We start from the raw sequence: 18606 nt of genomic DNA, 5'->3' as shown, positions 1-18606 counted from the left end.
GGCCACGGCCGCTCACGCCGCCACTGGCACGGCGCGGAAGGATCTGCCCGGCCACCGATGGCGCCGACGGCCGCCCGCGCGGAGGGACACGTCTCAGGCGCACGTCCCCCGCTTCCTCCGCCCCGCCGCGCCGCGCCCCGCCCCAACCGACTGCCGCCAGGGGGCGCCCGCCCGGGGAACGCGGGGCGGGGCCAGGACCGGTGTGGGGATGCGGCGGCGAGGGTTTGGGACGGAGGAAAGAGGGAACCAGGACGAGGAGTATCGGGGAGGGGGATGGTGGGCAAGGGCAGTATGTCTCGCCCCTGTAGGGTGCTGATAGCGGCGGCGGGTGCTCACGGGGAGGACAGCGGAGTGTTCCGCCTGAGGTGCTGCCGGGGCGCTGCCCGCCCTGTGTTCAGGCTGGGGTGCAGGCCTCAGCGTTGCCCAAGGGCAGGTACCGGTGGAAAGGGAAGCCACACAACAGCATCGGCAGGGGAAGTCTCTCCCCGCGGGAAGCGGTGTGGGAGCTTGACACCCCACCTCTCTGCCCCATGCTGCCGGAGCCCAGGACCACACACGGGTTCCTACGGAAGAGGTCTTGGAAGGGCAGCAGCTGAATTCAACCTCAAGATCCCTCCTTGTCCTCAGCCATCCTTTAAAGTGTTAAAAATCTTTCTGCCCTGGCTTCAGCTCCCCGCGGACTAAGAGCCCTTTGTGTGCGGTGCTGACATGGCAGACCGGCCCGTGAAGGCAGGATTGTGCTGGGTTTGGGGTAGGGAGGAGGCAATGAATAAACCTCACTGTTTTCCCCCTGTAGTTCACCAGATCCCAGAGCTCCTCTCAAGCAGGGAGCTGGATGGTCAGTGCCCTACCACCACCATGATTTTTACTGGTATGCCAATGCAACGTGAGTGACAAATCCCTTGGCATTCTGCACAGCTGCCAGAGCTTCCCATTGCTGCTCCTACAGCCACTTGTGGGCAGGCTGATGCCTCACAGCCACATGGCCATCCCATGGCACTGCTCTTGGCACATCTCCCTCCCTGCAGATCCTCACCTGCTGAGGTGGAGGCCAGACCCCCAACATGCCCGAAGCTTTCCACATACAAAATGATGAGTAGTGGTGACCAAAACTTGAGTTAAAATGATCATGAAGCCAAGCTGGGAGTTGAGGGACAAGCAGGAATGTGACTGGAACAAGGAGAACTTGGGGGTGCTCTCCTAAGTGAAGCTAATTCAGGAGGGATTCTGTTGTTTCACCAAAAGCTACCATTCCCAGCTCTCCTCAGTGCTGAACATTACTTATTGTCCCTGCCCTTGAAGTGGCTGGTTCTCCACTGTCTGTGTTTTGCTTTAGCTGAGCACAAGTTACTGACTTCCAGCATAGCCACAGTCTCTGAGGTCCCCAGTGCAGCTCTTGGAAGCTGGGATGAGGCCAACCAGCTCCACCTGATACATGAAGCTCATCAGGGGAATCCAGTCCAAATGAGGGAAGGTATCACCTTGTTCCTGCAGGAACCTGTGGGAACCTGCTGATTGCTCCCACCTCTCCACTCGGACCATGCTCTTGTGGGTACACATGGACTCAGCTGCTCACAAGGAAATGCATCCCACAGCGGCTCTGTCAGAGAAAAGATGTGAGAGCAGACACCAGCAGGCCGTCTACGTGACAGAGGCTGGCTGAGGCTGGACCTGGGCTGGCAAAGCAGATTTTGCAGCTGGGAAGGCCAGGCCAGCTTGCTCTGGCCAGGCAGGTTGCCTACGCAAGGAGAGAACGTGCAGAGCAGAGTGGAAATGAGACAGGGGCTCATCGGTTAGTTCCCCATCATTCCCATGGGTCTGTCATTAAGAAATAAGCTGTTTGCAGAGGAGTTAAAAATGCACTTCAGCATTGCTTCATCTTATGCATCTCATTACAGTCCCATTAACACCACTGTACAGAAACAAGCAAAGGTGTTCACACGCTGGCCACCTGCCAGCAGAAGTGACCCTCCAGCCCTACACCTTGCAATCTCACCCCCAGTTTCCCACCAAGAGATGGCCAGCAGCCAGTGCTGGAACTGGAGGGCTCTGGCAAGGTTCTCTGTAGCTTCCATCTGGTTTCCACTATGCCTTGCCCACTTTACCTACAGAGTGTCTTTCCCGGAGGCAGGATGCGAGCCCTGGCTGCCTGGAGTGGCTAGGGAAGGTGGGCAGGGTGCTGATGTCTGGCAGAGGGCTGGGTGCGATCCGGCACTGAAAGCGATGCCAGTTGTGGGATTAGGAAAGCTGAACAGACTCCATATCCACAGCATTGCTAGTACAACAGCCCCAGCAATTAGCCAAATCCTGGCACTTTGACTGACAAAGGCAGGGAGATCAAGCCCTCTCATGGTAGGAGTCTCATCTTGCAATGATCTCGGTTGCCTGCTCGGCAGAGCAGTAGCATGCTCATTTTGATCGCAGTCTGTGCAGACTGCTCTCCAGCCCCAGCGCTCTTCAGGTTTCCTGCCCTGCTGCTTCAAAACCAGCCCTTGAGCTGTCACCAGCGACGTCAGGGTCCAGGTCCCTCCATTCAGCAGGGTCCCCCTGAGTGATGCGGAGTGGCTGATCTCTGCGGACGGTGGTGAAAGGGGGTGAGGGTGTCGAGCACAGCGCTCAGGGAGGGACGGCACCTTCCCACGCCCTACGTGCCTCATTGCTCTGCAACCGGGAGGATGCTGTCAGGCGGAGACGTGCCCCGGGGCTCTGCTGTGGTCTCCCCATCTCTTCTAACAGAAAGCAAAATGTATTTAAACACTCTGAGGTGCTTGCTGGGTGTCTGTACCTGGTCAGGCTGTGCGGCACTTCTCGTCTGTCCCTCACCTTGGGGGAGCCGCTGTTTTCACGAGCTTTGCATTGGCTCTCTCAGAATAAATTGTGTTTTCTTGCAATAACCATTCAGTGACATTGCTGACGGTTCAGGCTCAGCCCACACCCAAATGCTTGCCTTTCATCCTAGCATTTTACACACCCAGTTAAATGTTGCCTCATTTTTACCTGCCCATGGTCTGCGCACCCTTAGAAAACACTTGAGTCATATATCCCAGCTTTTTCTTTTGCAAATAGGAGAGCTGGAACGCTGTTAAAATGGAAGCTGAGGGTATTTCATAGTCACAGGATGTCAGCAGCCAGGAGACTTAAGAAAAACAGGAGGGAGAGAGGCATCCAGTAAAATCCTCAGGGCTGGCAGCCTTGTGCTTGCAGTACAAATAGCTTGTCCTGTAGCTCATCCGCTAACTCTTAACATTCACATGACTTGGCTTACACCACGATTACCTTACCTGACAGCTAGTCTCCTCTTAAAGAGAAGCAGAGAAGTGCAAAGGCATTCCTGCATCAAGATCTGCAGGAATGTGCTGGGTGCCCTGAGCTGCCTCTGTTGCCCTGCTTAATCGCCTGGGGAATTCATACCCTCTGCCTTCCCTGCCGCTGCCCTAGTTCTCAGCAGCCCCTTGAGTATTTATATTGCAGACAGAGCTGTGCAGCTTTTACTAAAGTTGGTCTGATGTACAGGGTGGCTGTGAAGTTCCCGAATGCTTCTGGCTCTGGGCATGCGATGAAGCAAGAATTCACGGATCTGTGGTCACCTTTCAGGTAGCAGCAGTTCTGTAGTGATGGCTGGCATGGTGGTATGGTCACGACTCAAGGAAGGGGCAGCTGCTCAGCACTGCTTGGGTCCATTCTTCAGCTGCCTTTTTTGGGTCTATAGCCATTATCAGCTGCGTAGATGAAACCGTGCAGCTCTCCCTCTTGTCCAACAGACATGGGAGAGCTATAGTGGTGATTTGCAGCAGACAAGCACCCCACTCCTCTCCTAGCTCATGTATGGCTCATGCAAGCCACCCCTCCGGGCACTTCTTGCTATGGGCTGCCCACCCAGGCATGGCCCCCATCACCTGTGATCCCTACGCAGGCAGGGGCACAGGAAAGCCAAACAGAGGCTTCTTTCTACTGCTATGGGACCCAGAGTGCAGCCTCAGTCCCTGGCAGTGCTGTTACAACCCTTCTGGCACCGGGCAGGAGTCTCATGCTGCTCTGTGCAACCTGCTCCCATCCCATGCTCAGTCAGAGGCCACCCACGTCCCCTTTCACCTTGATGGTCCCCTCCACTCCTGAAGCGGGTGCTGGGGTCAAGATGCCATCGTAGCTGTAGTCAGGGCCGTGCATGAGGGACATGTAGGTCCAGTAAAGGTCCTGGGGAGACACACACCAGGTCCTGCAGGCTCCAGTCCCATGGGGACCCACGCAGGTCCTGGTGTGGGAACTTGGGGGTCACCATGACTCCAGCAAGCACATTTAGTTATGCTCCTCTATGCAAATCCTGTGTCTGCTGCCATTTTCAGGGGCTGTAGCCGCAGGTAATAGGGAGGGTGCACTTTCCACTCTGGGTGCTGTGTTGCGACAGGGCTGGGGAGTCCCGCTTCCAGTGAGCTCAGGCGGCATGCCAAGAAGTGGAGCGTACCGGGGAGCACCCGCAGGGCCGTGGTGCTGCTGGTTCGATGCTGGGGGAAGGAAAAGGAAAAGCAGTGGCAGAGAAAGCAGGTTTATCATCTCTATGCAGAGTGCTAGGCCTCAGCCACAGGAGGGTTTCTGAGCCATGATTCAAAATGACCTCCATGCAGCTGTCAGCCAGAGAAAGCCGCATGGCAGAGGTCTGCCAGCCTGCCGGGGTAGGCAGAGGGAGCGGGGACTCCCCAACTTCTGCTTTATCCCCCCCCCCCAGCAGGTTTGTGAGCTCAGGCGTGACTGTAGTCAGCTGGGAGCAGCTATGTTAGATGCTGTGAGGCTCAGTGCTGCGGGTACAGCCCCAGGCAGATCCCAGGGACCCCTGTGCCTGCAGGGGATCCAAACATTGCGCAAGTCAAGGAATAAGGAAGGAGGGGAGGTGGTATGGCCACCCGAGGGGAAGCAGAACCAAGGACATTTGTGGGGAGCTGGTCAGAGGAAGCACAGGCATCTGCAGTGGAGAGGTCATACCCCACCTCTCCTGGGTGCTGGCTGCAGGGGCTCAGGAGCAGCCAGACTCCAGGAACCCCCCAAAAACTCAGGCCAACAGGGACAATAAGGAGGCTGCCAGGGACCAAGTGGTGCCCCAAGTCCTGCCTTGCAGTTTGCTGAATGCTTGGGGCTGGGGACCAGCCCAGCTGCATCACCCAGGTCTGAGGAAACAGGAGGGTTCAGGGGTGCACTGTGACAGGACATGGTCTTGACTGAGGCCCATGTGGGAGTGCTGGTCCTGGCAATTGGTTGCCCACAGCCAGCCACCAAGCCGAGCACTCTCTCATCTGAAAAGCCTTAATTTTTGGGTAGCAGAAAATTGACATCCTTCTTTTCAAAAGGTCAGCAGCAATGCAGCAGAGTAAACCATGAGGAGAGGGCAGAAAGATAACTTCCAGAGCACCCCAGCCTGGCTCTGAGGGGCTTTCCTCCCTGTCCCAGTGTGACTGAGATCGCCCCAGAGGGACAAGCTGCCATGGCCCCACGGTGGCCACTGAGAAAGGAAAGACAAGGACTAGGATGCTTGAAGGCTGAACTCCAAGCCCTGCTGTCCTGGCCATTGCTGCCCAGGCAGTTATCTGGCATTGGGTGCCCCAGAAAGCACTTGCGCTGCCGCAGGGATACTGGCACAGCCCTCTCCACTGCTGGGACATTCACCCATGTCAAAGCAGCTGCCAGAAACCATCTGGAGTCAAACACCCCTGGGGGCCCAGAGGGAAAGATGCTGAAAGTGGGTTTTTCTTGAAACCTGCCCAGAAGAGGGGTTTGGAAGCGCAAGGAGCTGGTTCAAAGTGGGGGAAGCAGCTGATGCCCAAGTAAACACAGAAACCAAAACCCTGCAGTGCCCCAACAGCTGCTCCCAGAAGTGGTGGTGCTGCAGAGTACAGTTGCAGCCTGTGCCAGCGAAGACCTGGTTTACATTGGACATGGTGGCTGGAGCACCCTGCTGTGCTTGTCCTCTCCGCAGTGCCGTGCCGCACCCATGGCAGGTTTGGCAGCACCTGGGAACCAGCTCTGCCTGTCTGCTCTTGCTGCTGTGCTTGTCAGACACTGAGGGAAAACCCAGCCACCCAGCACAGCCCTGTGGTCGCTCCAGCACAGCCACGCACGCAGCAGGCACTGTCCCCAATAGCAGCCAGGGGTGCCCAGACATGAGCTGCGCCATAGCAGCAGCAAGCACAGCCCGAACCGACAGCTCTTCTGTATGATCACTCTTGTGACAGAGCAGCCCCAGGGCACCTTGCACCATCTGCTTTTCTTTTGCACCTTGCTGTTCTCTGCCTGTGCCCCACACCAGAGGTCTCCAGGTGCAAAGGGCATGCCATGGGGCCAGGGAGAGCCCAGTTCTGTCACCTAAACCCCCAGTGCAGGGGCTCTGGTGCGGCAGAGGTGTCAGGACTTTGCACCGCTCCCAGGTCTTACTTTCCCCACTGCTCTGCATGTGCCCAAGCTAGGACAAACCCATTGGGCTCTGCAGGTTGAACAGACCAGGCACAAGAGCTGAGGGGAAGCACAGTGGGAGAACCCAGTAGACAAAGAGCCTCTGGAGCCTGAGGAGCAGGCTGAGGAACAGAAATTAGATAGATGTTGGGCAGGAGGTGACTGCAGTGAACGCCTTGCTTGGAAGCACCACCACCCATCCAGCTCAGTCATGGAATCCTAGTGGCATGACGGGATGAAGCCAGGCACCACGGCCTTGTGTGGCACAGTCCAGAAGCCCTCGCAGGCACGTCCTGGGTTCAAGAAGAGGCAGCCCAGGCTCAGCGAGGCTGTGGGTCTTTGGGGAGGCCAAGGCATGGCAACAAGGCCCTCGGGAGGATACCCTTCGTCTCTCCCGCTCTGGGCACTGCTCTGCACCGTGCCGGCACTGCCATCTGCAGGCAGCAGCTCCGAGCCCAGCTACGGGCCTCTGCCAGCACCAAATGCACAGCACCAGGACTCCCGAGCGAGCAGCACCCCAGCAGCTACGGTCACCCACACCCAGCAGGGCTGCTCCCTGGCGCGCCCCAGCGAGGGGGAGCCACGGGTGCTCATCCATCGTGTAACACATGGAGAAACCAGCAGCAGCTTCTCCTCCCCTCGGCCATCAGCAGCCGGACAGAACGGTTAACCTCTGGTCTGGTTACAGAGGAGGCACAAACAGCCCGCAGCAAAACAAAACACAGCCTGCATCTCGCCTGCAGCACACCTGCAGCATCTCTGCCGTGTGAGACGGAGGACAAGGGGCTCTGTATTTTGACTGTGAGGGAGTTGCTTATAAAGCACTCCCCGGAAGCCCATGCTGGCCTGCAGAAGTCTTCCTTGCTTTTCTTCCTCTTTAGGCAAGGAGCATTTGCAGCTCCGTGCCCTGTTAATGCTGACACACACCATGGGGGACACATACACTACTCTCAGTTTATTCTGCCTCTTATGTGCCCCATGTGAACAGCATTACCAAAAAGCTGTCCCCATAAACATCTACCCATGCACTTACAGGGCTCTGCCAGTGCTGAGGCAGCTGCCTGCCCTCATGCAAGAAGGCACACACACCTGCAGGAATAGAAACCCCTGCTATAACCCAAGTATAGCCTCTCTGACAGAAAATGGGCAAGCACATGTTTTTCAGACTAGTTCTGCCTCCAAAAAGGAGACCTTTATCCCAGGTGGGCCTTTATCCTCTTGTGTCCCTGGAAGGAAAGAAAGCATACTCCGAGATGACAGAAACCAGACACAGGAAACTCCTCACTGCAGAGGGGATTTTTCAGAAGCATTTATTTCACTGCTGACACTGGGGCTACAGGAGGCAGCGGCTCACTGAGCTGCCCTTCACTGCAGAAACGTCACTCCCCTCAATCACAACAATCCATGTATGGTCGGTGCCTGCTCACCTTCCAGCACCTATGTTACACAGAGCTACACCACTGGGACATTCACCTGTTAAGGACACCACTTAAAAGGATTAAAAATAATGATAATAATAAAGCAAGCTACAAAGTAACACTTGGAGGCATCATGCAGAAACCTGTTTTAGGCTACATAGCAGATCAAATTCGCTAGGTTTATTGGTGGACAAGTGCTAACTGCTTCTGTGCCAGTCCAACGCTGTGTCAAGCTAGGGAGTGCTCCCAGGCAGGACAACAGCTGTTTTCTACCCGGTGGCAGGAAACATTTCCCGGTCACAGTTTGTACTTCCAGAACTACACAAGATTATGTGCTTGTAAAAGGTGCTGGGGAGTCCTGAAAACTTTCTTCTGTGACACTGCCTGCCTCTTACCAAGTGGCAGACACTTGAGTGCAGAAGAGCGCCTGAGCTGTGGGGTTTCTTTTTTCCTCTTATTTGTTAAGTGAAAACAATAGCTGACTGTTAAAATTAGCACAGGTGGACAAAAAACCCCAAAACAACAAAAAAAAGAATCACATTACTGGAAAGATACATATTGGCCCATAAGAAAGAAGCAGCTCTATACTCTTGCCCCATAATGAGTTTTTCTTCACCTACAATTTCAGCTTCCCAAGTGAGGTAGGGAGAGGGTGACCACAGAAAAAGAGGTGGCATTTCCAAAGGATTCCACTGTTTTGAAGTTATGATTTTGAATCCTTCATGTAAAGTTAAAGTGTTCTTTAAGGAAACACTGACATTTTTTCACAACAACATTCAGAGTTTCAGGTTGGTTTTTTTGTTGTTGTTGTTGTTTTGGGTGAGGAAAAGAGGGAGAAAGAAAACAAGCATCCCAGAGATGAAATGCTGGCAGTTTTGACACATTTTGGAAGTGATGCACAGTTAACAAAAGGAAGGAAATAATTAGTGAATCTGCAGATAGAAGGGAAAAACACAGAGTGCTGACACAGTTTGCACTGTGCCCGCTCCAACAACATTGAATTACACACCCTGTTCATAAGGAAACATATGCTCATACACAGCTGTCAGGGGAGGGAAAGTGGACACTTACAAACCTGTAGTTAAATTTTCTAGGAATCCGTAATATAGAAATCTTCCATTGCCCCTCCTAATACTAGACAGAATGTATTTTAAGGCATAATTTAACATCCATTTCTTCCCAAAGCAATTTAAAGTGTAACAAGCCAAGATGTCAGACACAGAAAAATCAACAATAGCTATTCTGACAGAGGTAAAAGCTATTACATGTACAGTGCAGTATTTACCTTCAAACATTGGATTCTTACCTTTGGAAAAGAAAAAAAAAAAAAAGAAAGAAAATAAAAGAAAGAAAAAGAACTGCAGACCCAGATTCTAAAAAAGCAAACATTGCCAATACAAGGAATGTTCATTAGAGTACAGTTCTCACTAGAGCTACTCAACAGGAGGACGTACAATGTGATTATGCTAAACCGCACTGATTGACAGTTCCCAGAGCATGTCCCCAGGAGGGGGGCAGGACCATGGGAGGCCAAACTCTCCAGTGCCCTAGTGCAAACTGCCTCAGAGGAAAAGCCTGTAGTCAACAAGCCTTTACACCTATTGTTAGGCTTCACTAAGAGATGTAGTAGTCAAGTGTCACCTAACAATTTCAGGACACTTCCATTAAGGTGGTAGTCCTGTGTGGATTCTAATGCACATCCCCCATGAACAGTGTCCTGCACACATACACCTGCCAAGCTACCAGCTTTCCCTCTTCTGTGACTGCAATCGGCTCACAGCCACCAGAATCTCACATACACGATCAACATGATAAAAAACACAGCTACAGCCGCAAGTTTGGCGTAAGTGGAGCGCATGTTCAGATACTTCGCATCCTGACGGTACTTTTTGGACAAACTGGACAGATTGTTGGCCTTGGAATCAAGAGCTGTTAAAGAGAAAGGGCAGAGAAGTTAATCAGTATTAAAGCAACCTATATGTTCCCCAATATTATACTAACTGTATGAGTTTCTCTGGAGCAGCAGCAGTTTCTCTGGGAGCTTCTCCGGGAGTGCAGCAGTTTCACACAAGGCAGCATGGCCTGTGTCTGTGTGCAGTGCTCCAGTGCTTGTCCTGCTGGGATGGAACCACCCAAGCTAGCAAGATGAGCCAGCAGCGTGCACTTACAGCCCAGAAAGCCAACTGTATCCTGGGCTGCATCAAAAGGAGTGTAACCAGCAGGCAGAAAGAGGTGATCCTGCCCCTCTACTCTGCTCTCGTGAGACCTCACTTGGAGTATTGTGTGCAGTTCTGGTGTCCTCAACATAAAAAGGACATGGAACTGTTGGAACAAGTCCAGAGGAGGGCCACGAGGATGATCAGGGGACTGGAGCACCTCCTGTATGAAGACAGGCTGAGAAAGTTGGGGCTGTTCAGCCTGGAGAAGAGAAGGCTGCATGGAGACCTCATAGCAGCCTTCCAGTATCTGAAGGGGGGCTGTAAGGATGCTGGGGAGGGACTCGTCACTAGGGACTGTAGTGACAGGACAAGGGGTAACGGGTTCAAACTTAAACGGGAAGTTTAGATTGGATATAAGGAAGAAATTCTCTACTGTTAGGGTGGTGAGGCACTGGAATGGGTTGCCCAAGGAAGCTGTGAATGCTCCACCCCTGGCGGTGTTCAAGGCCAGGTTGGACAGAGCCTTGGGTGACATGGTTTAGTGTGAGGTGTCCCTGCCCATGGCAGGGGAGTTGGAAGTAGATGATCTTAAGGTCCTTTCCAACCCTAACTATTCTATGATTCTAAGATGCTCGTCCTACCCAGAAGAGGCACCAGTACCTGCCAGGTGCCTCAGGATGCAACCAAACCAAATGAAACACCCATTGACTTCACTGCTCTTCTTGGGAGGTTCAGGGATTAGCAAGCCTTTCCCTCCAGTATGCTCTACCCACTCAGCTGATTGAGGGGATAAAGAGCCATATGCCAAATACCAGGAATTCCCTGTACCTGAAAGTGCTTCTCCTCGCTGTAAGACTTCCTCAATGTTGGCCACCATAATCCTCTGCACATCCTGCAGCTCTGTGTTGATGGAGCCCAGGTTCCTCCTTGCCCGACTATCAATGTAGAGCTTCTTGGTTTTCTGAATGTAGGTGTCTGGAACAAGAGGGGGGCGATCAGAGGGGAACTCACTTAACACAGAGGAGGCTGGCTGCTGAAAGAGTGGGAGCATTGCTGGGACAGCTAGTAGACTGTATGAAAATATTCACTGGAGCAAGGCCAGGAGACTTAAAGCAGAAAATCTAAATCAAAGGACATCTACAATTTCCCTACCACTTCTCCATTCTCTTGCTTAAAACACCCATTTCTGCAGTGCCAGAAAGAGGCTGAACTGTCAATTCCATAGGCCAAACTGGAGATGATTCTGTCTCTGCTGCTCCCTCTAGCAAGAAAATTCCTAACTAGTCACAAGGAGAGGGATCTCACCAAATTCAATGAAGGAATAGGGCCTGGAGACCGTTGGCACCTTCTTGCCATGCTGCTCATCAAACTCTGAATGCAAGTCTTCCAGATACGCAAAAGCCAGTTTCTTGGGGAATGCAGCTTCACACAGGACCAGGTAACACACTCCTTTCTCAATGATGTAGCTAAAAGAACAGCAGACAGAACATTAATTAATCAATTTTGAACTTATCCTATCAAACACCACTCTGCATACTTTTATTCCTATGAGGCAATGAGAAGTGGGTGTCAAACTTTGTAGAAAGTAACAGCTTATTTCTTCTTTACCCAAAATAAATTCTCTTGTACCCTCAGACCCTATACCCACACCAACAGCCCTGAACTTTGTCTTCACTTGAACAAAAGTTGACCTGTGAATATCATTAAGTTAAGAAAATACTAGCAATGAGAGTTACAATTTTGGAGTAAAAAAGGGAGGAATCCTCCCTCCTGTGGTCAGGAGGATGGCAGCCCAAGAAAATTTGCCAGCAGAATAGACAGGAAGGTGGCCAACACAGCTCTAAGACAATGCAGCACAGCCAAGTACCTGAGGCCCACAAATGGGAAGCTCTACCCTGAGATCAGGACACAAAAGAATTTGGGCTCACCATGCTAAAAAGCCACCCAGTGACTGCCACCTCCTGCTTTCTATTTTGGAGGAAAGGAGGTACCCTTCCCTCCAACACCAGCCTGTTGGTCAGCTGTTGCTATCCACATGCATGACCTCAAAGGCATTTTGGGAAAAATACTGCTGCTATCTGGATTCTGGTGATCTCCTCTACAGGTTTGCCATGGGTAAGTATGACTGTGCTACCTGCTCTTTGGCTGTAATGTTAGGAGCCCCAGAACATGCATGGAAGCATGTTACTGTGTAATGCTGTTTTGTTTGTCCTGCAGCTGAATGCACAGAGGTCATAGAATCATAGAATAGTTAGGGTTGGAAAGGACCTTAAGATCATCTAGTTCCAACCCCCCTGCCATGGGCAGGGACACCTCACACTAAACCATGTCACCCCAGGCCTCATCCAACCTGGCCTTGAACACCGCCAAGGATGGAGCATTCACAACCTCCCTGGGCAACCCATTCCAGTGCCTCACCACCCTCTCAGTAAAGAATTTCTTCCTTATATCCAATCTAAACTTCCCCTGTTTAAGTTTGAACCCGTTACCCCTTGTCCTGGTCCTCTTCTTCCTCCTCCAACCAGCCCCATCCCCATCTAATTCTTACTTGCTTACAAAGGCTTAGTGCTGACCTTGTTTCAATGTGAGCTCCAGTGCCTCTGTCAGCACTGAGAATAGAGGCCTTCCATTACAGAATCATACAATAGTTACGTTTGGAAGGCACCTTAAAGTTCATCTAGTTCCAACCCTCTCCAACCATAGGCAGGGAATTCCACTAAAAAGCCTACTGAAATAAGGATAAGATAGAACTAATCTTGAGATTGTTTAGGCTTTGCTACAACTCTGTACTGCTACACATCCACAACTACATTTTTCACCTCATTTAACCAACAATAAAATAAAAGCAATGATATTTCCACTAAAACCAAGGGAGTGGAGCCAGTAGGTAGCCCTGCCTACACTTTTGACTGTGTATCTGTATTATTTAGGGTGGAATTTAAATGCTTTTATGTTACCTTATTTTGACTTTCTGCATAATGCCATTATGTAGCAGACTAGTTAGCAAAAAGATTAACAGTGTATTAAAGAATGGACGCAGTCCCGAGGGCATTGTAGTTAAATAAGTAGCTTAAAATTTTCATAATAGCCACACCAGGCTTACAAAACAGCTTCCTCCCCCTCCCCACTGTTTTTCCAAATACCCCAACAGGTACAAGTCCTTCAAATTAGCCATCCTCAAGTTGTTTCTGGGGCAGAAGTATCCACTTCTCCTGCCTCTATATGGCTCCTGTAAATCCTGCCAGCCTTCAAATAACACAGCCTTCAACACCCCTACCAGAAGCAAAAAATTTCAGTTACTTAAATCCATTCCACAAGCATGTCCCATAAGCACATCCTTCCATTCCCTCAGTTTGGACTGCATCAGTGTGTAAGACTAACCCTACAGTACATCATGCTTCTGTTCTGCCCTTATCCTTGAAGACCTGCTTGACTGCTTGGAATTGCTACATGTCATCACCCAGAGCTTGATTTAGCCACTGTCATGAACAGCAAGACCCAAAAACATCTTAAGAAATACAGAAAACTTGTGTCAGACAGGAATTCCAACAGTATTGCCTCACAGCTGGAGCACCACTTCCAAGATGAGAGCAGCCTGAGGAACCTGCCCTGCTCTTTTGGTACAGCTGTGTTACCTCTGCTTGGTCAGTTAGTGCTGCCTGGAGCTCTGCAGCTGTACTTCCCACTTGTTTTCCCCTGAAAATGTGTTGGATTTAAAGTCAACTTGTCAGTACCACAGAGAGCAAGCACACCTCATTCTGTCCCAGACTCAGGCAATTCTGTCAACGTCAGTTCAACATCAGAGCAGAGTTCCTGCACAGCTGGGCAGTTTTACTTTTTGTGCCTGCCTCTGAGCTTCAGCACAGCATTCGATCATGCTGACTGCTCAGCAGTGTACACTGCCCCTTGCCATTGCTAACTTCTGTACTCCCAATATGCTTCTTACAATCACCTTGGACATTTTCAGTGAGAAAAGCTTTATTCTGGTAATAGTGGCAAAGGCCATGGGCTGTTCTCGGTGTGACAGTTAAAGAGCCACTTCAGTCGTCAATGAGCCAAAGGTCAACTAGTGACTGACAGCACAGCAGACTTCTTCAGTGTTTCTGTACCTGCACAGCCATGTGCAGAAGTGAGAGGATACTGAAGCTGAAAGTTTGACACAGCTTTTGGAGCCAGTCTAAACACTACATTTGACAGAAATTACCTCAGTAATTTCAGTGGTCATAGTTTAAGCTTCACATTTCAGCAAGAATAGGCTCTTCTCCAAATGGCCAAGCTAAAAATGTTCAATACCACCTCAGCAAGTTCAGCAATATCCTGACCCATGCTTGTAACTCTTCACCGCAAAATATTCTGCCCTGTTTTGTGCTGCCCTCAGCAGTCAGAGCTCTGATTTGGCAGAAAAGATGGTATGCTGTGTTAACGAACAGCATGGTTATCAGTCACCATTATTTTTACACTAAATCTCAAACTCCTGTTTCCTCCCCTTCCTTCAATGTTCTCAGTTTCAGGACGTTTTCTGATCTGAAAATTTTCTTTTCATATAGGCCCTGCCTTAATGTCCCACCTTAAAGGAGGCAGCAGCTGAGTGCTTTGCATAAGCAGCTGTCAATTGCCTGAGGAATCCCATCTAGGGACTAACTCAACACAGAAGGAGAAATGCTCCTTTCCCCACCTACCAGTCAGGTAACCTTTTCTGTGTCAACCTGGTTTCTTTGACACAGCTGGCAAACCATGAGCTTGCCCAAGTCCTCACACCTTGTCAAAACTGGTGACATTACAGCCACCGTTAAGAGGCTTCGATTTCCTTGGCACTGCCAGGTAGTGCAGCCTTCTCAGACATCCCTCTTCTTACATCATGGAAGCAATGCAAGAAGGGATTTACTAGGATCTGCACAGATTCTTTCCCAAGGCTTCACTGCCAGTCAGAGCTACACCCATGCAGTGCCATGGAAACATTTAAAATGGGACTGCTTTTAAATTCTAGAAAGTTTTAACTTCTAGAAAGAAGGTGATGCTGATGCAGAGCAGCACTTTTCAATTAACTCTGGAGGCCACACCCAAACTCAACATGAGATAGGGATGGCCAGACTATTTTAATCAGGGCCATCCTTTGACCTCTATAACTTCCTATCAAAGGCAACCAGAAGACAAGACAAAATTAAAAAAATATTGTTACAATTATCATGTGTAAGCCAGCCACAAGAAAAGTTACTCTCAAAACCTCATGGCTGTTGCCAAAGACCACCCCTTCAAAAAACTCCCCTTCTTCTCTTTACATGTCACTAAATCTCACAAGAAAGGGACAGGGCAGGAGATTTGCTAAAGGGCCCATGATACAGAAACAGAGACCTAAAGCCAGCCTTGCCCTGCATTCAAAGGCTGTTTCCCACTCACGCAACTGTAAACACACACCTGGTCATCAGGGTTGGGAATTGAAAGGGATCCTGCTGCCAGCAAATCTTGCTGGCAAAACTGAACAACTGTCTCAGTGCTCTTACATGTCACCTGATTTTAGAGACTTCTAACAATTGTTTCTGCTAAGATGGGAATTCTGATTCTTGACAAGATCTTGGGCTTTATTAAGTTCTCAAGCAATATTCTGCTAGGTAACTGGATATCACGTAAGGAAGCATTTCCTTTCTCAAACACGGGCTTGCTCTCCTGCTTTTCACACCCAACACATTCGGCAACAGTAAGACTGAACCTACAAGATGAGAGAAAAAAGTCTGTCAGATACTAAGGCAATAATTAAAAAAAAAATCAGATATGCTCCATGTAATTGTAACACATGAAGCTAACACATGAAAAGGTAAACTCTCACATAAGACACAGAGAGGAAAGGTCTTATGCAGAGGAGTTCACAGTGGTACTGCCAGGCTGCTTTCACTACAGACATCTCTTTTGAGAAAAGATCAGACACAAGAAGTACAGAAGACACTCTGAAGTTACCTTAGAGGGTGCAAACAAGCAGGAAAACCTTAAATGAAACAGAAACTACACTGTCAGTCAGCAAAGGCAGAACTATGAATCTAGCTGGAAGAAAAGTGCCAGACAACACTGCAAAGAAATAACTCATATGCTCTACCCTTCAAGCGGCTATTACACTTCAGCCAGCAGAGTGTAGTCAAATAACTCACCCACTCTCAGGCAGCGCAGTTTCTAACAAATCCTCACCCTGACCCAGAAGCACCTTCAAATATTTCCACGGTGGTGGCAGGAGCCCATTCCCCATCACACCCACAGACACTTACTGAAAAGCCATGGCTCCTGCTTCCAGAGTACATCTTGTGGGGGACTGCTCATTCAGCTTGCGGAAGAGCTGCTTTGCTTGGCTTTGGTACTGCTGCAAATCGCGGCCTGACTGAGAAGGGAGAACAGGGCTGTTAAGAGCGACTGCTACCTGGGAAACAACCCTCACCAGCAGTCAACGGGGGGCACGACAGGTTCAGGCCGAGAAGCAAGCACAGCCCACCAGCACAGAAACTGCTCTACAATCACCACCCGCGACCACCGGGGGGGGCAACGCTTGTTCAAAAGATACGAGACCACCCCCGCCCCTCACCGGCGCACCAGGCCGAGCCCCCCGCCGCACACCCCGCGGCCCCACCTGTTCGTCCTCTTGCATGGAGGCAGCCAGCGGGAGCCCGTCCGCCACGCGGGCGATCATGGTGAGCAGCACCATCTCCGCGGCGCACTGCGGCCCGCCCGCCACAGCTCAGCCCCGCGTCGCCGCCCGCCCCTGCCACGGAGCTGGCCGGAAACAGCCACTGCGACATCCGGTCCCACCGTCGCCAGCTGCATGGGCACTTCCGGCCGCCCGAGCAGCAACGCAGCACCACCACCAGGGGGCCGCAGCCGGGAGAGGGACGCGCGGTGAAACGGGGCGTGGCTACATGCCCCTCTGGCCACACCCCGACACGCCCCTACAGCGAAACCCCGCCCATATTTTTAGGCCACGCCCCCTCCCGGCAGAGGTGGCTCCGCCCCATCGAGCCCCCCCACAGTGATTTAGCACCGCCCTGCCGAGCCCCGCCCTCTCACACGTGACGAGCCCCCCGCCGGGGCGGGGTGGCAGCGCAGGCGGCGGCGGCGGCGGCCCGGTGGGCGCGCGCCAGGCGGGCAGCCATGGCGGCGGCGGCGGAGCGGAGCCGCCTCAGCTTCCCGGGCGGCACCGGAGCCCTGGGGCGGCCCGTGCCTATGAACCTCTTCGCTACCTGGGAGATCGACGGTTCCAGCCCTAGCTGCGTTCCCAGGTAACGGTGGGCGGACCCTTTCCCTTCAGCCGGCAGCCCCCGGGGCCGGGCTCGGGCCTCTGACACGCCGAGGGTTGGAGGCCTGCGCGTCTAGCCGTGAGGCCCCGAGGGCTGCTCCCGCAATCCCCTCTTTCCGCTCAGCTTTGTGGCTCTTCTCTCAATGTTAGGGTCCCTTCCCTCCGCCTTGGGGCGTCTCCCCGCCCCTCAGCTTGACCACAGCGGTGGGCGGGGCTCCCCGCACACCTTCGGTGGGTTTTGGGGAGGGTGGGGAGTGCAAGGACCTCCCCCCACTCTAAAATGGGAGGGCTGCTGCCCTCTGTCAGGTCCGTGAGCGGTCATCCTCACAGCATTTGAGTGGCTCTCCAGAAAGCCTGGCATAGGCTATGTGTTAGTGGCAGGGTTTGGGGTGTCAGTGCCTTCTTATGCTAGTGTTCCCTGTGCCTCACCATCCCATGTGGGGCGCCCTGTTAACGGGGCCCTTGCCTGGTAAATGCCCCACATCAGCTGCCTCCAAGCAGGCATCAGATTTATCTTCTGCTGGTTTTTCACCCGCTCCCAGTCTCAAATCTTTCCCCGCCTCTGGTATCTGTGTATAAACACGTGGATGTGATCCTTGCCTATGCTTTTTTTTTAGCCCATATGGGAAGGATCCTTTTAGCTTCTACAAAATTAGCACTCTCGGAGTCTGGCTTTTGAGGATTTAAATGTGCTAAAGTGTAGTCTTCCAAGCGCTACTTTCTCTTTTAATGGGGACACAGCAAGTAAGCAGAAAGGGAACAGTCATTGGGCTGACCTCACAAGAATATAATGTTTTGCAAGCTTTATGAACCCCCCCCAATCCCTCTGTCTTCTGCTCCATCTAAATAGCAGGTTGGACTTGATGGCCATGTCCCAGCCTTGCAGTACTAACAGCTTGCTCGTGGGACTGGTAGCTGTCTTAGCTTAAACATTACCCACAGTCATAGTGGTTTGACATTGTGGGCAGACAGATAGCATGGGGTAGAAGAAAACCCAAGTCTGGCAGTTGCAGATGATTTTGGTGTATAACAGCTTATCTGTGCTGACAGTGCCTTGGAGTATCTGTCGGGCAGCAACTTTCTCAGCTTGTATCTTGTTTAGCCTTATCTGCAGCGGGAGGTCTTGGAAGGAGAATAGCACCAAGGGGAATGTGCCCCTCTAAGAAGTCCTTTTGCCATAGAAGGAGCTGCCTGTACAGGAGGAGCTGGAGGAGCAGATGGCGCTTTTTGATTTTTGTGCTAGATTCCAGTGTGATTTGCATTGACCCTGCTGGTGTGCAGAGGACATGGAGGCCCTGTTGTAGTGCTGTTTTGAAAA

At 51.7% G+C, this 18606-nt stretch overlaps 2 protein-coding genes across 9 annotated transcripts in view; one reads left to right on the top strand and one right to left on the bottom strand.

Moving 5' to 3' along the window:
• Window positions 1-7741: 7741 nt before the first annotated feature.
• Window positions 7742-16809, bottom strand: SEC22B (SEC22 homolog B, vesicle trafficking protein). 2 transcript variants are annotated; one of them, XM_080623180.1, is made up of 5 exons: window positions 16626-16809; window positions 16270-16379; window positions 11321-11481; window positions 10844-10990; window positions 7742-9785 (listed from the first exon to the last, which is right to left on the bottom strand). In XM_080623180.1, exons 1-5 carry the CDS (start codon window positions 16698-16700, stop codon window positions 9631-9633), a joined length of 648 nt encoding a protein of 215 aa, XP_080479306.1. In that variant the 5' UTR covers window positions 16701-16809; the 3' UTR covers window positions 7742-9630. The 2 variants fall into 2 exon arrangements, with proteins under 2 accessions (XP_080479306.1, XP_080479305.1); XM_080623179.1 differs by having other exon boundaries at window positions 16270-16375.
• A 277-nt stretch (window positions 16810-17086) lies between these two features.
• The window catches only part of PACS2 (phosphofurin acidic cluster sorting protein 2), an 83507-nt gene continuing 81987 nt past the window's right edge, over window positions 17087-18606 (top strand). For all 7 annotated transcript variants that reach the window (XM_080623799.1, XM_080623797.1, XM_080623798.1 and 4 more), the window contains exon 1: window positions 17087-17271. In XM_080623799.1, coding sequence (XP_080479925.1) covers window positions 17144-17271 — 128 coding nt within the window. In that variant the 5' untranslated portion in view covers window positions 17087-17143. The remainder of the gene's footprint in view (window positions 17272-18606) is intronic.

The sequence above is a fragment of the Psittacula echo genome (genome assembly GCF_963264785.1).
Source record: "Psittacula echo genome assembly, chromosome: 7".
Taxonomy (NCBI): Eukaryota; Metazoa; Chordata; class Aves; order Psittaciformes; family Psittacidae; genus Psittacula; species Psittacula echo.
The sequence above is the reverse complement of the archived record's forward strand: the minus strand, read 5'-3'. Positions and strand labels throughout refer to the sequence as shown.

Bases quoted from the DNA above. Each gene is read 5' to 3' on its own strand.
- SEC22B (XM_080623179.1), bottom strand. From the start codon at position 16,794: ATGTCGCAGTGGCTGTTTCCGGCCAGCTCCGTGGCAGGGGCGGGCGGC. The intron at 16,376-16,625 runs GTGGGGCCGCGG...CTTCTCAGTCAG, and splicing joins CCATGCAAGAGGACGAACAG to GCCGCGATTTGCAGCAGTAC. The intron at 9,786-10,843 runs GTACAGGGAATT...TCTCTTTAACAG, and splicing joins GCGAGGAGAAGCACTTTCAG to CTCTTGATTCCAAGGCCAAC.